General features: G+C 35.2%; 1 protein-coding gene across 1 annotated transcript in view; it reads left to right on the forward strand.

The window, feature by feature from the left end:
• The first annotated feature begins 1,990 nt into the window (after positions 1-1,990).
• The window catches only part of SDC2 (syndecan 2), a 161,861-nt gene continuing 146,663 nt past the window's right edge, over positions 1,991-17,188 (forward strand). Inside the window, exon 1 of the mRNA XM_053715228.1 lies at positions 1,991-2,503. Coding sequence (XP_053571203.1) covers positions 2,444-2,503 — 60 coding nt within the window. The 5' untranslated portion in view covers positions 1,991-2,443. The remainder of the gene's footprint in view (positions 2,504-17,188) is intronic.

The following is a 17,188-nucleotide window of genomic DNA, read 5'->3' on the forward strand; positions in this document are numbered from 1 at the left end:
CCGGCTTCAGAAATGTCCCAAATAGTACATGGATGCATGATGACAGATGTGAAAATGCCAAGTTGGAAAACTGGAATGCGCTCCCTAAAAATAAGGCATTTTAGCCCCCTGAGAACCCAACAAACCCATTCATGGGTGGTATCAGTGTTCTCAGGAGATGTTGTTGAACACATATTGAGGTGTTTTTTGGCAGTAACACATAACAGGAACTAAGAATCCATGCCTAAAGTACAATGTGTGTGAAAAATAACACAAAAAAAATAATGACTACCCAAAAGTTTGATGGGGATAAATTACATTGGCCGGCTTCAGAAATGTCCCAAATACGACATGGGTGCATGATGACAGATGTGAAAATTCCAACATAAAAATAAGCGCTTTTAGCCCCCACGCACCTATACATGGGTGATATCACGGTACTCAGGAGATGTTGCTAAACACATATTGGTGTGTTATTTGGCAGTAACCCTTAACGTTCTCAGTACATGTATTCTTGAACTGCTATTTTGTCAAAAAATCACCATATACATGTGAAGGGATATTCAGGGATTCCTGACAGATATCAGTGTTACAATGTAACTAGCGCTAATTTTGAAAAAAAAAAGGGTTTTGAAATAGCAAAGTGCTACTTGTACTTATTGCCCTATAACTTGCAAAAGAAACCAAAGAACATGTAAACATTGTGTATATCTAAATTCAGGAAAAATTTTAGAAACTATTTAGCATGGTTGTTCTTTTGGTGGTTGTAGATGTGTAACAGATTTGGGGGGGTCAAAGTTAGAAAAAGTGTGTTTTTTCCATTTTTACATCATATTTTATAGTATATTATAAGATATGATGAAAATAATGGTATCTTTAGAAAGTATAATATGTGTGGGTACAGTAAATGAGTAAGAGGAAAATTACAGCTAAACACAAACACCGCAGAAATGTAAAAATAGCCCTGGTCCCAAACGGTAAGAAAATGGAAAATGGTCTGGTCACTAAAGGGTTAAGTACATTTTAAAAGGATATAAACCCCCACATTTTTATTTTCTGATTCAAATAGACAGTGTAGTTTTAAACAAATTTTCAATTGACTTCTATTATCGAATATGCCTTGTTCTCTCTGTATCCTTTGTTGGAAAGCATACCTAGGTAGGCTCAGGAGCAGTAATGCACTACTGGGAGCTAGCTGATGATTGGTGGCTCCACTTAGATCTCTCTTGTCATTGGCTCACCTGATGTGTTCAGCTAGCTGCCAGTAGTACTTTGTTGCTCCTTCAACAAAGGATACCAAGAGAATTAAGCAAATTTGCTAATAGAAGTAAATTGGAAATGTGTTTAAAATGATATTCTCTATCTGAATCATAAAACAAAATGTTTTATGTCTTTTTAAGCTTAATGCAAATATTTATGTTTGGAAAACTAAAGGAGCAGTAAAATAAAGTTAATATTTGTTACAATTTGAATGCGCTATTTTCACGGACAATATCATATTCCAACGCTTTATATATAAACTATTGTTATCTGATATCTCTGGACACATTAGTGTCTCATAAGTTCTTGGAAGGACTAGCATTGCTTTTTATGCAACAATAAAACAAATTAACTGTATATCCTTTCACGTTTAATTTAATCTAATTGAATAATGAGTAACAGACATATTCCTAATTTAATTTGTTCCCTCGTTTTTTTTCCATTTTTTTATGCTTCAAAAAATAATCAAAAACAACAGCTTTTTGTTAAATATTGTGTAAAAAAAATAGCATAAAAAATTACTTGCATGTAAAAGAAAAAAAAGTTATTTTCTTTCCTGTAAAATATTGTTTGCCAAGCAATCTGAATGTATTTGAGTTAAAAAAAAATTACAAGAAAAAAAATCTTTGTCTTTGTGGTCTATTTTTTTTAAGGGGGAGGGGGAGTAAAAGTCATGGAATGTCACTTCCTGCAGCCTAGTTGCCAATCTAGGGTGTACTTTCTCCAGGGTTTTAACTAGGAGTCGCACTACTCCGTCTGAAACGCAGTGTGCTGGAGATTGAGGGAGGAACAGACGTGTTCACACAGGCAGCCTGAAGGGGAGATCACAGAGCTGCAGCTTTCCTGGCACATTCAATCTTGTTCAGAAAACACACAGACTGCAGAAGGGTGATCCTGGCTTCAGAGGGAAGATCTAGTTTGGAGACTACGTAACGTAAATCAGAAAGAACTAAAGATAACGGCTATTTAGAACAGCTAACTTTATATGTCAGTTAGTAGATTTTTTATGTATCGTTGTCCCCTGAGTGGAGGAAAAGGGTTTGCCTCGGGATAAACAAGTGTGCGGAGGGAGAGGAAGAAAAGCGACAAGGCTGATCTGGTGGGAATTCCTCAAGCAACAAGTGAGAATAACTGTGTGCTGCAGACATCCAGCGCCTGAACTATTTTTTTTTTCACCCTGATTTAATATCATTGCTGGGTCATAATGAGGAATATTTGGATACTTCTTACCTTTGGCTTGGTCGGCTTCATGGCTGGGGGCACGGTGAGTTTGCTCTTTGGGAGTCTGCTGTAGTTGGTGAGCACACTGCACAGTACAAATAATAGAGATGCCTGGAAACTAATCCCACTGGAAACCAGGGGTGTTCAGTAATATAATTTGTTTATACCTAGATTACAATATTGGGGTTACAGACCATTTGTGTTATTGTGACAATTAAAGTCTGCTTAAAACCTGCAATACGCTTGCTCGATTGTATATTAACCTATTGAAGCCAGCAAGAGGTGCACTTAATATACTATGGAATACTATTATGTTAATCAGTGCTCTTAGCCAGTGATTGCTCTGAGGATATTTCTGAATACTATACATTTTGTTAACGATAAAGTTCTATGTGCATGAAATGTGTATTGTTTTAAGTAACCACAGCTACCGGAGGATGAAATGATTCTACTGAGAATATCAATGAGTCTGATTAGAATATAGACTGGCTGAGTACTAATTACAAGGCTAATTTGGGACAAAGTTCGAGAGGTTTTTGGTAAATAGCCAGCTGGACACATCAATACACAGAATTCTAAGTATATTTATAAGATTATCTACTGATACCAATATAATGCTAAGGATATTATATGCAAGATCTGTATTTATTCTTTAAATATGATTTTTTTTTATTTGAATGCCAAGACAGCATCTTATCCCTTTTTAGTTTTCAGTCTGTTGTGTAATTATTTTTTTTAGGGGTGAACTGTATAACAACAATGTTGGCATGTGTATGTGAACTATACTATAGTACATACTCCATGTGTCATTTGCTACACAAAAAATAGGAGTTTATAAGTGCTTTTTTTATATTGTCAAGTTCAGTTATGTATTATAAACATTTATTTAACTGAGAGAGAGATATACACACACTGATCTGTTAAAGAAAGCAAAGATTCAGATGTCATGGAATGCAGAGAACATCCTGTTTTGTTTAAGAACTCCAAACATAGAATTCTGCAGATACCAAAGCAAAGTGAAGGATGTGCTTTCCTTGCATAAGGACATCCCCCAAAGGGAACATTTTCATAAGCTTCTAAGAATTCATTATATGATGGATTTAAAAATTAGTCTCCCTTGTTTCAGCTGTGTTTATGATGATTTTACTCCCCTCCCCCACTTCCTGTTCTTCTGCCAAGCTTTATCCATTCCACAGTCTCCATTGTTGACAGATACTCCAGTACAGATTGAAAAGTTGTACCTTTGTACGTGTGTATGTTTGAGCCTAAATTTAGTGACAGTTTGCCTACTTTTTTTTTTTTTTTTTTTTTTAAATAAAGTTTTAGGGTTTTTACTACTAGCTCAAGAATACCTGAAATAGTGATATTTATTGATTTGAAATATTTTTTATTTTCTGTAAAAAAATAAATAAATAAAAAAAATTGCAGCTTTAAATATCCACATTTCAGTTTCAGACTCTAAATCTTCCTGAAAAGTGTTAATCAGTGGCTTCAACATTTTCATCCAGAACTTTGATACTGACTACATTTTATAATAAATTAATTATACTATTTTCATACTTTTTTTTTTTTTTTTTTTTTTTTGTTATGCTAAACCTATGTAGCAATACACATTTAACTCATGCTATCAATTCTGTAGGATTTAATATATATATGTATGTATATATAGCGCAGTGCCTGATGCATAATGTTAGTAAGCTTGTTATATACATGTCCTTGTATAACACCACAGAATATGATAGGCTATGATATATGCATAATAAAGTTTTTTATTTTCTCGTTACTTTTTTTTATGCATAATATAAAATATACACATTATTTTTACTTGATAAAGTAGTCTTAGGGACCGGGTTCATTGCCCTGTAAAGAATTCCACCCTAAAAACAACACACAAAAGTCTAACTGCTCCATACAATTTGGTCTCAAGCCAATTTCGCTGTTATTTTTGTCTGCACTGAAACTGTGAGATGAGACCATAGAATGCGCTCATCTGACAAGTTTGATTTGCTGCCTTACTTTTTTTATTTTATTACCAACCTAGACAAATCCAAAGTGTGACCTAATGCAGACTTCTGATTGTTAAATGCACATTCCTTAAGCACAGGAGAGAGTAAATATACTCATTTAAAAGCGAACGCATTCTGGAAGCAATTAAACAATATAGACTTCCTGTAATCTGTCCACATTCCTAGACATGATTGGCTAATTGTGCTGCTCTGTGTATGGCTCTGTTCATTAATGCAGGTCTGAGACAGGTGAGGGAGAAGGCTGGAGAGGTTATTTCAGGGTTGCCCTACCTAAAGCACAGGGGCCACAATGGCTTCCCGTGCTTTTTATCTGCAATTCACTTCCATAGCCTATGTATCACACAGTTAATGCTCATTCTGCATGTTTATTGGTGTACATTTTTTTTTTTTTTTTACAAAATCTGCAATTAAAATAAAATTACCGCTGTAGCATTCATTACAAAATATTTACCACACCTGGGTTATATAGTAAAATATGTTTAATATGAATGATTTTATTTTCCATTTGAAGAGCTATCCTTACTGCAGAGTTGATAAACAGGACATAATTATGAAGACACAAGACATGAATGAAACATTTCTGAATATTATTGACCCTTTTTAAAGGGACGATAAATTTAAAGGGATGTGAAACAGACAGAACATACAATATAAAAAAAGTTTCCAATTTACTTTGTTCCTATGGTATCCTTTTTTGAAAATTCCTAGGTAGCTTAGAGCACTATAAGGCAGCAGCTTTAAATGTAATACATGCATAATAAAGACAATGATTTAACACCTACTCTGAATTTCAAATAAGCAAATTTTTTTTTTTTTCTGATTATTTTTTTTTCTCCCATTTTCCGGCCCCTGTATCATGTGACAGACACCAGCCAATCACAGACTAGTATATGTATACCCTGTGAGCTTGTACACATACTCAGTAGGATCTTATTCCCCAGAAAGACTGTAAAATTTGATAATGGAAGCAAATTGGCTAGCGTCTTAAAACTGCATGCTCTTTCTGAATCATAAAAGTTTATTTTGACTTAAGTTTAACCAGTTTCAAGAGCTAGATGGCAGCACTATGTCCTGCCATGTTGCTCCAGACACCTACCTAGGTCCCTGCTTTTCAACAAAAGATACTAAGAAAATGTCATAATAGAAGTAATAGAGCATGCAATTTTAAACAACATTCTATATCTGAATCCTTACAAAAAAAAACCATTGATGTCCTTTTCAAACATTTGTCTTGCATCTGAAAACTATTTAAAAACTATTTTGCATGAAAATGTTTTAAACACGTTGGCACAACGGATCCCTAGGGTCAGGTGGTGCACTAGCGTAGGACAATATCCACAGTTAGACAGCGACACGTCCCACAAGCGTAAAACATATTTTTTTTTCCATCAGAGAAACATCCAGTTTTCACAAGAAACGAAAATCGTAAAAATGAATCTAATTATCATAGGTGAATGACGTGTAAGAATCAAATAGCCCCATATTAACGCCCTGTTTCTGTTGAAATGTTTCTTGAGAATATTTCGTTTTATAACAGAAGATATAAGCATTACATTTTTTTCCCCCTTCTTATATTTCTTTTAAAGTGAATTTTTATTTTGTTTTTGTAAAAACAAATTTAAACTTCTAGAGGATGTGTCCTGTTTTGTGGGCCAAAATACCTTTTTTGTCTTAGTCCTGCACTACCCCTGCTTTCCACATAGACAACTTTGAATAGTGATAATCTGTTTTTCAAGCAGTGACACAGTTCTGTGTAATACTCCATATATATACTGTATGTGCCTCCCAACCTTGTCCCTAGATACAAAGGCATATGCTATGAGTGGCCCTATGTGCCTTTTTAATTCTAGTAAAGGGCTTGAAAATTCCAGGGTGCGCCCAGAGGCAGAATTTTTTTACACTTTCTGCGATGAGATTTTTTTTTAATGGTAACATTTTCTGCAGGTTATTTTAAAATTCAATTTTAAATTAGGCAGTAACACTAAAGCTCCAATTCAGTTGCAATGTGTTGATTAACTGGAGAATAAAGCAATTGTAAAAGTTTTATAATATATTGCAGCAGTTGAAAATCGTATTGCCAATTAGCCGCAGACAAAAAAATGATAATTTTAAAATGTCTCTTGAATAAATGTGTTTCCTTTTCTTTTTATCTAGCATAGAAATGTAGTAATAAAAAGGTGCATTGCTCATAAGAATGTCATTCAGAAAACAAACCTTTGCAGACTGGGAAAAGTTAGCGGGCTGAGAGCAAGTCAACACTGCCGAACCAGTCAATACTGCATATTTGACTTTTAACTTTAAACAGCACTTTGCTGTGGATGCGCTGTGTTAAGGAAAAACTTACACAGTGCTGCCAGAGCAAAGCTCTTTTTGAAGAGAACAGCCTGATGTGGAGCAGTGCTGCAAAGTTAAAGCAGTAACAGTTCCTGCATGTGCCCTGTTCTTTCTGCAGACATACTGCATTTTCTGCGATGACATCTCGGATCACTGCATGTTCTGCCTTGGGGCAGGGTGCTGCGGTTCAGAGGTTTTGTTCTGGCTCCTACCTTTACATACTTTTCTGCATACAAACAATCTTGCCTCATGCTTTAGTATTATTGTAGGCTCCTAAATCTTAAAGGAACAGTCAAGTCCAAATGAAACTTTAATGATTCAGTTTGGGGATGCAGTTTTAAACAACTTTCCAGTTTACTTTTATCATCACATTTGCTTTGTTCTCTTGGTATTCTTTCTTGAAAGCTAAACCTAGGTAGCCTCATATGCTAATTTCTAAGCCCTTGAAGGCCGCCTCTTATTTAGAGGTTTTTACAGCTAGACACTTCTAGTTCATGTGTGCCTTATAGATAACGTGCTCACCCCTGTGGAGTTATTTACGAGCGAGCACTGGCTAAAATTGCAAGTCTGTCAAAAGAAGTCTGCAGAAGCTTAGATTCAAGGTAATCAGAGGTAAAAAGTATATTAAAGGGACATAAAACAGGTTGAGATATGTGCATATCCTAAAAGGGCTAATTAATTAAAAATAGTTTGCATAAAAAATAGTTTTAAAATTTCAAAAATAAGCAAAATGAATTACATAGCTAAGCTGTCTGGAGAAGCCAACTCAACCCCCCCCCCCAGGTATTGTATTTCAACTGAGTTCACAGCTTCTAGGCATGCTCCAGCAGATAATCCCTATGCACTTTTGCATTTGACCAAAACATTAGATATAGATACAGCCATAGAAGGGAGTAGGGTTGGGGGGTAGTTAGAGCTTTACAATTCAAAAACTAAAAAGAAAGGGTTAATGGCGAAGCACTGCAGTATAAAATTGTAGGTAAAGTAATTAAAGTACATATTATATTTTGTCTCTATCCCAACTTGTTTTATGTCCCTTTAATATAATTTTTTTTTTTTGCACTTATTTATTTTGATAGGTTAGGTTCATTGCCCTTATTTCTCTGATGTCTACAGTTTCAAAGTAGTCGTGCCTAAAAAAATATTTATTGATATAAAAAAAACTGGGTCTAGAGAATCACTAGATCATTTTCTTGTGACTTGAGTCCTCAAATACCTTTCTACATCGTAGATTTGCACACTTGAGATATATTTATGACCCACCTCTGATCTATATTAAAGCGTTTGTGCGCATGCGTGAAACGCGTTAGATTTGTCTAGTGCTTATTCTTTGCAACACAAATGTTTGTATCATGGACTGTTAAACTTTGGAGTGATTGTACATTCAAGGACTGCATTCTCTTTCAGGATAGTTGGAGATACTGATCACTTCCTGCTTGCCACTTTAAAGGTTACTTCCACAATATTACATATACTCCAGATGTAGTAGTATATTTTATGGAAAACTTCAAAGTTAATCCCAAATTTCCCTTTCCCTGTATCTTGTGACAGCCATCAGCCAATCGCAAAATGCATATATGTACATACTGTGTGCTTTTACATATGTAGGAGCTGGAGTCTCAGGAACTGTCCATATAAATATGTGTGTTTTTTTTTTTTTTTTTTTTTTTTAATGAAAGTATATTGGAAAGTGGTGTGTGTGTGTGGTGGTTTTTTTTTTTTTTTTTTCCCCTCATGCTTTTATCTTAATCATCAAACTTTTATTTTGCCTTTAGTGATCCTTTAATAGTGTGAGGGTGGGGTTGATTTCCAGCTGAGAGGAAAACTAAAAAATAAATGTTTTAAGATCTCTAATTATATACTTTTCGTAAGAATTTTAGTTAGAAATTGGTGCCTTCTTTATAGTACAGGTGAAACTCGAAAATTAGAATATCGTGCAAAAGTTAATTTATTTCACTAATGCAACTTAAAAGGTGAAACTAATATATGAGATAGACTCATTACATGCAAAGCAAGATAGTTCAAGCCGTGATTTGTCATATTTGTGATGATTATAGCTTACATCTCATGAAAACCCCAAATCCACAATCTCAGAAAATTAGAATATTACATGCAATCAATAAAACAAGGATTGTACATACCTGTAGAACAATATCGGACCTCCTGAAAAGTATAAGCATGCATACTGTATGTACTCAGTACTTTGGTTTGGGCCCCTTTTGCAGCAATTACTGCCTCAATGCGACGTGGCATGGAAGCTATCAGCCTGTGGCACTGCTGAGGTGTTATGGAAGACCAGGATGCTTCAATAGCGGCCTTCAGCTCTCCTGCATTGTTCGGTCTCATGTCTCATCTTTCTCTTGGCAATGCCCCATAGATTCTCTATGGGGTTCAGGTCAGGCGAGTTTGCTGGCTAATCAAGCACAGTAATCCCATGATCATTGAACCAGGTTTTGGTGCTTTTGGCAGTGTGCCAAGTCCTGCTGGAAAATGAAGTCAGCATCCCCATAGAGCTCGTCTGCGGAAGGAAGCATGAAGTGCTCCAAAATCTCCTGGTAGATGGCTGCGTTGACCCTGGACTTAATGAAGCACAGTGGACCAACACCAGCAGATGACATGGCTCCCCAAATCAACACAGATTCTCCATTCTTCCTCCATACTCTGGGTCCTTAGTTTCCAAATGAGATGCAAAATTTGCTCTCATCAGAAAAGAGGACTTTGGACCACTGAGCAACAGGCCAGGTCTGTTTTTCTTTAGCCCAGGTAAGACGCTTCTGATGTTTGTTCAGGAGTGGCTTGACAAGAGGAATAAGACATTTGAAGCCGTGTCCAGTATCCGTCTGTGTGCGGTGGCTCTTGTAAAAGTCCAACACTTTTGAATGACCTTTTCCTGACAATCCTCTCCAGGCTGCGGTCATCCCTGCTGCTTGTGCACCTTTTTTTTCTTCCACACTTTTCCCTTCCACATACCCTTCTATTAATGTGCTTTGATACAGCACTTTGGGAACATCCAACTTCTTTTGCAATTACCTTTTTTGAGGCTTTCCCCCCTTATGGAGGGTGTCAATGGTTTTCTGCACAACTGTCAGGTCAGCAGTCTTTCCCATGATTGTGATTCCTACTGAACCAGACTGAGATACCATTTGCAGATGTTATGGCTTAATTAGCTGATTAGAGTGGGACACTTTGAGCCTAGAATATTGCACCTTTTCACAATATTCCAATTTTCTGAGATTGTGGATTTGGGGTTTTCATGAGCTGTAAGCCATAATCATCACAATTATGACAAATCACGGCTTGAACTCTCATATATTTCACCTTTTAATTTGCATTAGTGAAATAAATTAACTTTTGCACGATATTCTAATTTTTTTTTCAAGTTTCATCTGTATATACAAGAGAAAGCTATTGGTGCTGTCACTGACCAATCGGCTTCTTTTTCATGGGGTCTGTGACGGTCACATGCGAACATGCTGATCTCTGAGTAAATTTTTTTTTTTTTTAGTGTTAACTTTTTATGTTCTAATGTATTCCCTTTCAAAAGAGTTATAAGCATCTTTCAAAATGTTCAATATTTTTTTTTTTTTTTTTTTAACATTTTACATTTGGGATGCATAATGCTAGAGCCTTTATTTGCTTTTTAAGAAAAAGGTAAAATAAAAATCTATTGAAATTGACATTAAAAAGGATATTATACTGTAAAATTTTCTCCCCTGTTTCCAGTGATCTATTGTACCTGCTAGTGTATTAAGCAATCTACAATATAGCTCATTTTAGATTTATTTTGAAATATCAGCTTTTGCAAGTTGAAAACCCCACTTGCACTTAAAAATATGAATACTGCTGCAATGTCTATAGAAGAGTTTAGTAAACAAGAGACGAGCAGCAAGAATTCTGTGGTGGGGGGCTAAGGATGAGAGAATCCATATCCAAAACATTTCTGGGGATTTAGCTCTGCATTATTTGTTTTTACTCTTTCTGCTGCATACCGTTTTTACAACAAAATTTAGAAGATTAATATTATTTATTTTGTAAGGGTCTTTGTTGTGTTTTTCGGTATTGATGCTTCTTGATATATTAATATTTTACTTCAAAAATTATAATCCATTTTAATATTTCATTGCATACTAAATGGATTGTGAAATAAACACTTTTGTGATGAGGAGTTAGATCACCTTTAGATAAACAATCCCTGCAAACTCCTGTCTGTAAACACATTCTTTGGAGAACAAGAGCAAATCTGTGTGAGGAACACATAAGCCCCTACAAACAGATTTTTCAACAAAGCTATCTAAACTAATATTTTCAGTATTTTTTTTTATTTATTTTTTTGTGTGTGTTCTCTCTACTTGAATTTGCAAAGCAAGTATCTGCAAAGATACTTTTTTTTTTTTTTTGAATGTTCAGATTTCATCTTGTAAAAACAAAATAGACACCACATTTAGAAACATAGATCACCAGAAAAGTAAGTTATAATTTCTTTCAACATATAGTTGTTTGTTTTTTCTTTTTTTTTCCCTTTTCATTTTTTATACTTAAAAGACCAGTCAACACGGTAGATTTGCATGAGCTACAAATGCAAGATAACAAGACAATGCAATACCACTTAGTCTGAACTTCAAATGAGTAGATTTTTTTTTTTTTTTCTGACAATTTTAAAAGTTATGTCTATTTCCACTCCCCCCTGTACTATGTGACAGCCATCAGCCAATCACAAATGCATATACCTACCATGTGACAGCCATCAGCCAATCACAAATGCATATACCTACCATGTGACAGCCATCAGCCAATCACAAATGCATATACCTACCATGTGACAGCCATCAGCCAATCACAAATGCATATACCTACCATGTGACAGCCATCAGCCAATCACAAATGCATATACCTACCATGTGACAGCCATCAGCCAATCACAAATGCATATACCTACCATGTGACAGCCATCAGCCAATCACAAATGCATATATACGCTTATTCTGTGAATTCTTGCACATGCTCAGTAGGAGCTGGTGACTCAAAGTTTAAATATAAAGCCCAGTGGCAGCACTTTTTTTCACTTTCTGCAATGAGATTATTTTAGGGAAAAATTTTCTGCAGGTCATTTTTTAAATAAAATTCAATTTTAAATTAGGAAGTTACACTAAAGCACCAGTTCAATTGTAATGTGTTAGTTAACTGGAGAATAAATCAATATTTAAAGTTTTATAATAAAGTGCAGTAGTTGAAAATTGCTTTGCAAATTAGGTACATTGCTCATACGAACGTCTTACATTCAGAAAAAAACAGCTTTGCAGACTGAAAGGCTAGGGGATGGTCTTGAAACAATCTCTGAGAGACAGTCACTTAATGCACTACTGCTTTGCAGCGCTACTGAATATTTGACTGTTCACTTCAAACAGCACTTTGCTCTGTATGAACTGTAGTAAGGAAAACATACACAGTGCAGCCAGAGAACAGCTCTGTTTTGAAAAGAACAGCCTAATGTGGAGCAGCAAAGAAACGTTAAATAAACATGCATGTGTCCTGCCTTGGGGAGATAAAGACTGTGCACATTTTGTTAATGGAAGTAAATTGGAAAGTTGTTAAACAGTGCATGCTCTATCTGAATAATGAAAGTTTAATTTTGACTTGAGTGTCCATTTTTAAAGACCAAATCGTGTATAAAATAGACACATTTTCCCAAAACTATGTGTGTGTGTGTATGTATAGTATATTATATATATATATATATATATATATATATATATATATATATATATATATATATATATATATATATATATATATATATATAAATTTTTTTTTTTTTTTTTTTTTTTTTTTTTTTTTTTTTTTTTTTGGGTAGTACCGGTTTTAAAATAATCTCTATTGGCCAGTGTATGATGCATACCTAGGTATCGGTTGTAGACAAACATGCACTTCGTGTTTCACTTTAACCCCCCCCCCTCTTTTCTGCAGTTTATAATGGATTCTGTACTTGTTATTAAACCTAGAATAGTAACTGAAAATACAGGATTCAAATTTTATTTTGGTCACTATATACCATGTTTCATGTAGAATCTGGCCTCACTAATTAAATCGGGAGGGGGAGTTAGGGGCTTTCTAATAGCCTTTCTACAACTGTATTAAAACTGTAGTATTTTCATGACCCAATTGTGTGATTTGCCACTTCTGATTGGCTTACTGTCCATGTCTACTTAGAACCAACATTTCTTAGCAGCTGCTCAGCAGTCTTTAAAGGGTCATTAAACACTAAATTTTATATTACAAGCATAGTATAAAAGGGACATTCTGGTCAAAATGTAGATGCAAATCGATGAATTTAATCTTTGAATAGAAACACATTTGCAATATACATGTATTGACAAAAAATAGGTAAAAAGGTTTTTACTGTTTTGTTAACATTTTTCCCTGCACGAGCATGTAAAGCATTGCTGGATATTTTCAGTGTGTCAGCATTTTAAATACTGCAGCTACTCAGAGCACCATTGGGGCTTGTATCATGTAATTATCGGATGGTACAAGCACCTTAGGCTCTCAGCAAGTGCTGTTTAAAATTCTGGTGCTCGGAGCATACTTAAATACACTTTTTAAACCGCTAAAACTTTTATTAGAATTATTTTTGCTAATACATGTATACTACAAAACTGCTTCTATTTAAAATGGAAATGCGCCCATGTGAATTGCAACTGTGAATCTCTCTCTAGTCAACGGTGCCACCATGTTGAAATCTATCTTTCATTACATTCCAGTGCTGACCTGTTTGCACGTGTGTAGCAACTCTCCTTCAGATACCTGCAGTGTAACTTAAGTTTCAAAATGACAGCACCCATGATTAGAGGGAGGTGCATGAAATATATTCAGTGTTTAGCATCCCTTTCATCTCTCTGCAGGGGGTTAACCTTTTAATGCCGTTCTATTCCATCATAATTGCACTGGGCTTTATTGCCGTTAGGATGAAATAGAACGTCATAACCGTTTGGCTGTCCTAAAGTCAACGGCTCTTCCATGATGTGATCGTGATCTGGAGGGCGGGCCTGGCGTCACAGGGGCACCCTCTGCCCGATCCCGTCATTGAAACCTCGCGATCGTGTGCACGTTGTTCCTCTGTAGACAAATTAACCCTGTCATCAAAGGGTTAAACATATAGACTTGCATGGTAGTTAGTACTAGTAGAGCATTTCATTTTAGCACTATATAATAACCCTTTAATTTATAACTCCACCTGAATATTTGTAAAAAAATTTTTACAGGCTTGTATGTTTTTGCTAGTTTTATTTATAAATCCTTCCATAAAGATGTATCTAAAACTATTATTGTGTGATTTTTTTTTTTTTTAATATTTTTCAGTGGTAGAATTTTTTTTTTTTTTTTTTTTTCCATGTATTTTTGTTGAGCTTTAAGGGAGTGGGTACTAATGGTTTACAAATGTTTGTTTATATATTTTTTTTTTCTTTGGTGATTTATGATGTAATCATCTGGTTGGCGACTGTATTTTAGAGCTTACTATTATTCAGCATCTAGATTATAACAAGCTGCCATTAATGCTGAGACCATACTTTACTCTGTTTTTTGTTTTTGTTTTTTTTAAATATAGGTTCAACCTTTTTTGTTTTAAATTATCATTATATGAAGTGTATGCAATACAAATTTTATTTTCATTTTGTTAACTTGAAGTGGTAGTTATTTCAGCCCAAATGTTTTTTTCCAGTAGTAGATCTGGGCACCGGATATTTCAGCACACTGAACTTTTCCTCATTGGATATTTTTAATTTAGACTTTGTTGCCGAACTGGGTGGCCCAGACACGGAAAGATGTTAATATAATTGTCTCACAGAGCTTATATTTGAGTGTTAGATTGGAAGCTCTGCATCATTAAAACTAAAGACTAATTCATTATACTGTAAAATGTTTGTTTCTGCCAAGCTTAAAGTTGTTGTAAAGTTTAATGAATTAAACACAGGATCAAAAAATCTTAAAAACAGGGGCACTTTAATTCATTAAAGTTTACAAAGACGCTTATTTTTTTAAATACTTACCTTTTGCATTATGGTAAACTAAAACGCAGATCCTCTGCCCGCATCTCCTGCTTTTATTTAGCATATGGATGACGAATCCGGCTTCTCTAATCGTTCTGTGCCCCCTTTGGCGTCCAGCTCGTCGGAGGACGCCAAAGGGGGCACAGAACGATTAGAGGAAGCCGGATTCGTCATCCATATGCTAAATAAAGCAGGAGATGCGGGTGGAGGGTCAGTGTTATGTTTACCATAATGCAAAGGTGTGTGGTTTTTTTTTTTTGTTAACTTTAATGAATTAAAGTGCCCCTGTTTAAGATTACTGGACTTTAATTCATTAAACTTTACAATCACTTTTTTTTTTTTTTTTTCTTTTTTCATGTGCATAAAACATATTGATAGTTTAAACATTAAAGCTCTTTATTGTTTGTACAAAATATATTTTACTATCTTTATACTTTACCCTCCTCTGCTGTGTTTAAAGGGATAGTAAACACATAGTAATCTAGATTCACTACTCTGTGTGCTTATCAAAAGTATTTTTTGTTTGTCCATTTTAAAGCAAATGCTGTGTAACAAATATAACTCATATCAGTGTGAACTAAGAATAGTGTGTAGGGACGCAGGCAGCCTTAGGGCTCAATTTATCAAGCCCCTAACGGCTGCAAGTTCTTACAAGAACTTGCTCGCCTTAATTTATCAAGCAGCGGTCACCAGACCGCTGCTTCCCTAAGCTCTTCGCCACCTCTAAGGTGGCGAAATTCAATCTCTGCGGTCGAGTCCGACCGAGGAGATTGACAGCTCCTGCCCTCGTGCGTGATTCGCTGTGCGCGGGCATGATTGCACGCGAGCGCTAAATTGCGCTTGGTGTGCAATGTTGATTACCTGCTGGTAATTTTTCCCCGCCACAGGCGAGCTGAGGCGTACAGGGCCCCTGTACGCCTCAGCTTTTGATAAATCTAGCCTGATGGAACACTATGTGAATGCAAACACTTCTCTTAAGACTTCCTTTGCTCATGTGTTTATTCACAATGTTTCATAATTATGTGTCATTTGGTAATTGTCCCTCTTCAAAAAAAAAAACTGACATGTTTCTGTTTGAGAGATGTGTGTGTCTCTATAACTTTCTTTGACTGTTTTAAATATCTTTAATATTAAACTGGCAAAAAGAGATGGCAAATAATAATTATAAAACTTTTTTTTTATATATAAATGTTTGTTGCCGCAACGAAAATAGCAGAGCAGCACGAAGAGCCGCGCCTTCCGCATTTGGATGTTAAACCTCAGAATGTACATTTATTTAAACCATTCTAAAACAAATCTTCCTCTAATGGCAGATATGTCCCATTCTATACAAATACTATTAATGTCTGACATGATTGTGTCATTTGGGCTTTAGCCGCCTACACCATTGGATGACATTGGCTGATAAATTTCGTAATGGAAACTGAAAATCCAAGTAATTTGCAAAGTCAAGCATGCCATCTATTCATGCAAACTAAAGAATTAGATTGAATAACCAGTAGGGAAAACGGTGAGATCTGAATTTATAAATGTTTTATTGGGCTTTAAATGAAAGTTGTATTTCACTGTTGGCATATGATAAATAAACGTTGGTTTCCACAGAAAGGGCAGAACCATTCTAATTAAAGTTTTTTTTTATTGCGTGTAAACAATTGTTAAGGGAGGGATTCACCATCATAAAATATTACATTGCCGCTTTATTGTAGCTGATGGATGAGGACATTAATGAATATCATCCCCGGTTGATACAAATGGTTCCTTTGGAGGTATGAGTTATACTACGTAACCCGCTTGGCTTGCTTATTTATTTAAAACCTTTTTAATAAGTAAAATCTAACTTGACAAAAGAAAAGGGTTTTTCCCTCCTTTTTTGAATGCTTGTTTAGTTTGGGACCTACCTCTGCACTGTATTAATATTGATGTAGAAATGTACCTATTTAAAGGGACACTCAAGTTAAAATTAAACCTTCATGATTCAGACAGATCATGCAATTTTTAAACAACTTTCCAATTTACTTTCATTAACAAAATATGCAGTCTTATTTCATAGTTGCCAACATTTAAAAAAAAATTCCAGGGACACTTTGCAGCAGAGCAAGCAAGCGGTTTACTGGAGTATAGACGACCTACTGTTCAACTGCTCCGCCCACTTAGTTTCTGCAATCAAAACACCACCCATTTGAAAGTAATAGTATAATTTAGACTTATCCATAGTTTATTATACAGATTACAGCACCAAGCTCTTATACCTACCCAGTCTCTGGAACACATTCTGGGCATATGGTTATTTTTACAACACCGCATCAAAATTAGAAAGTCAAA

Source organism: Bombina bombina, chromosome 5, assembly GCF_027579735.1.
Source record: "Bombina bombina isolate aBomBom1 chromosome 5, aBomBom1.pri, whole genome shotgun sequence".
Classification (NCBI taxonomy): Eukaryota; Metazoa; Chordata; class Amphibia; order Anura; family Bombinatoridae; genus Bombina; species Bombina bombina.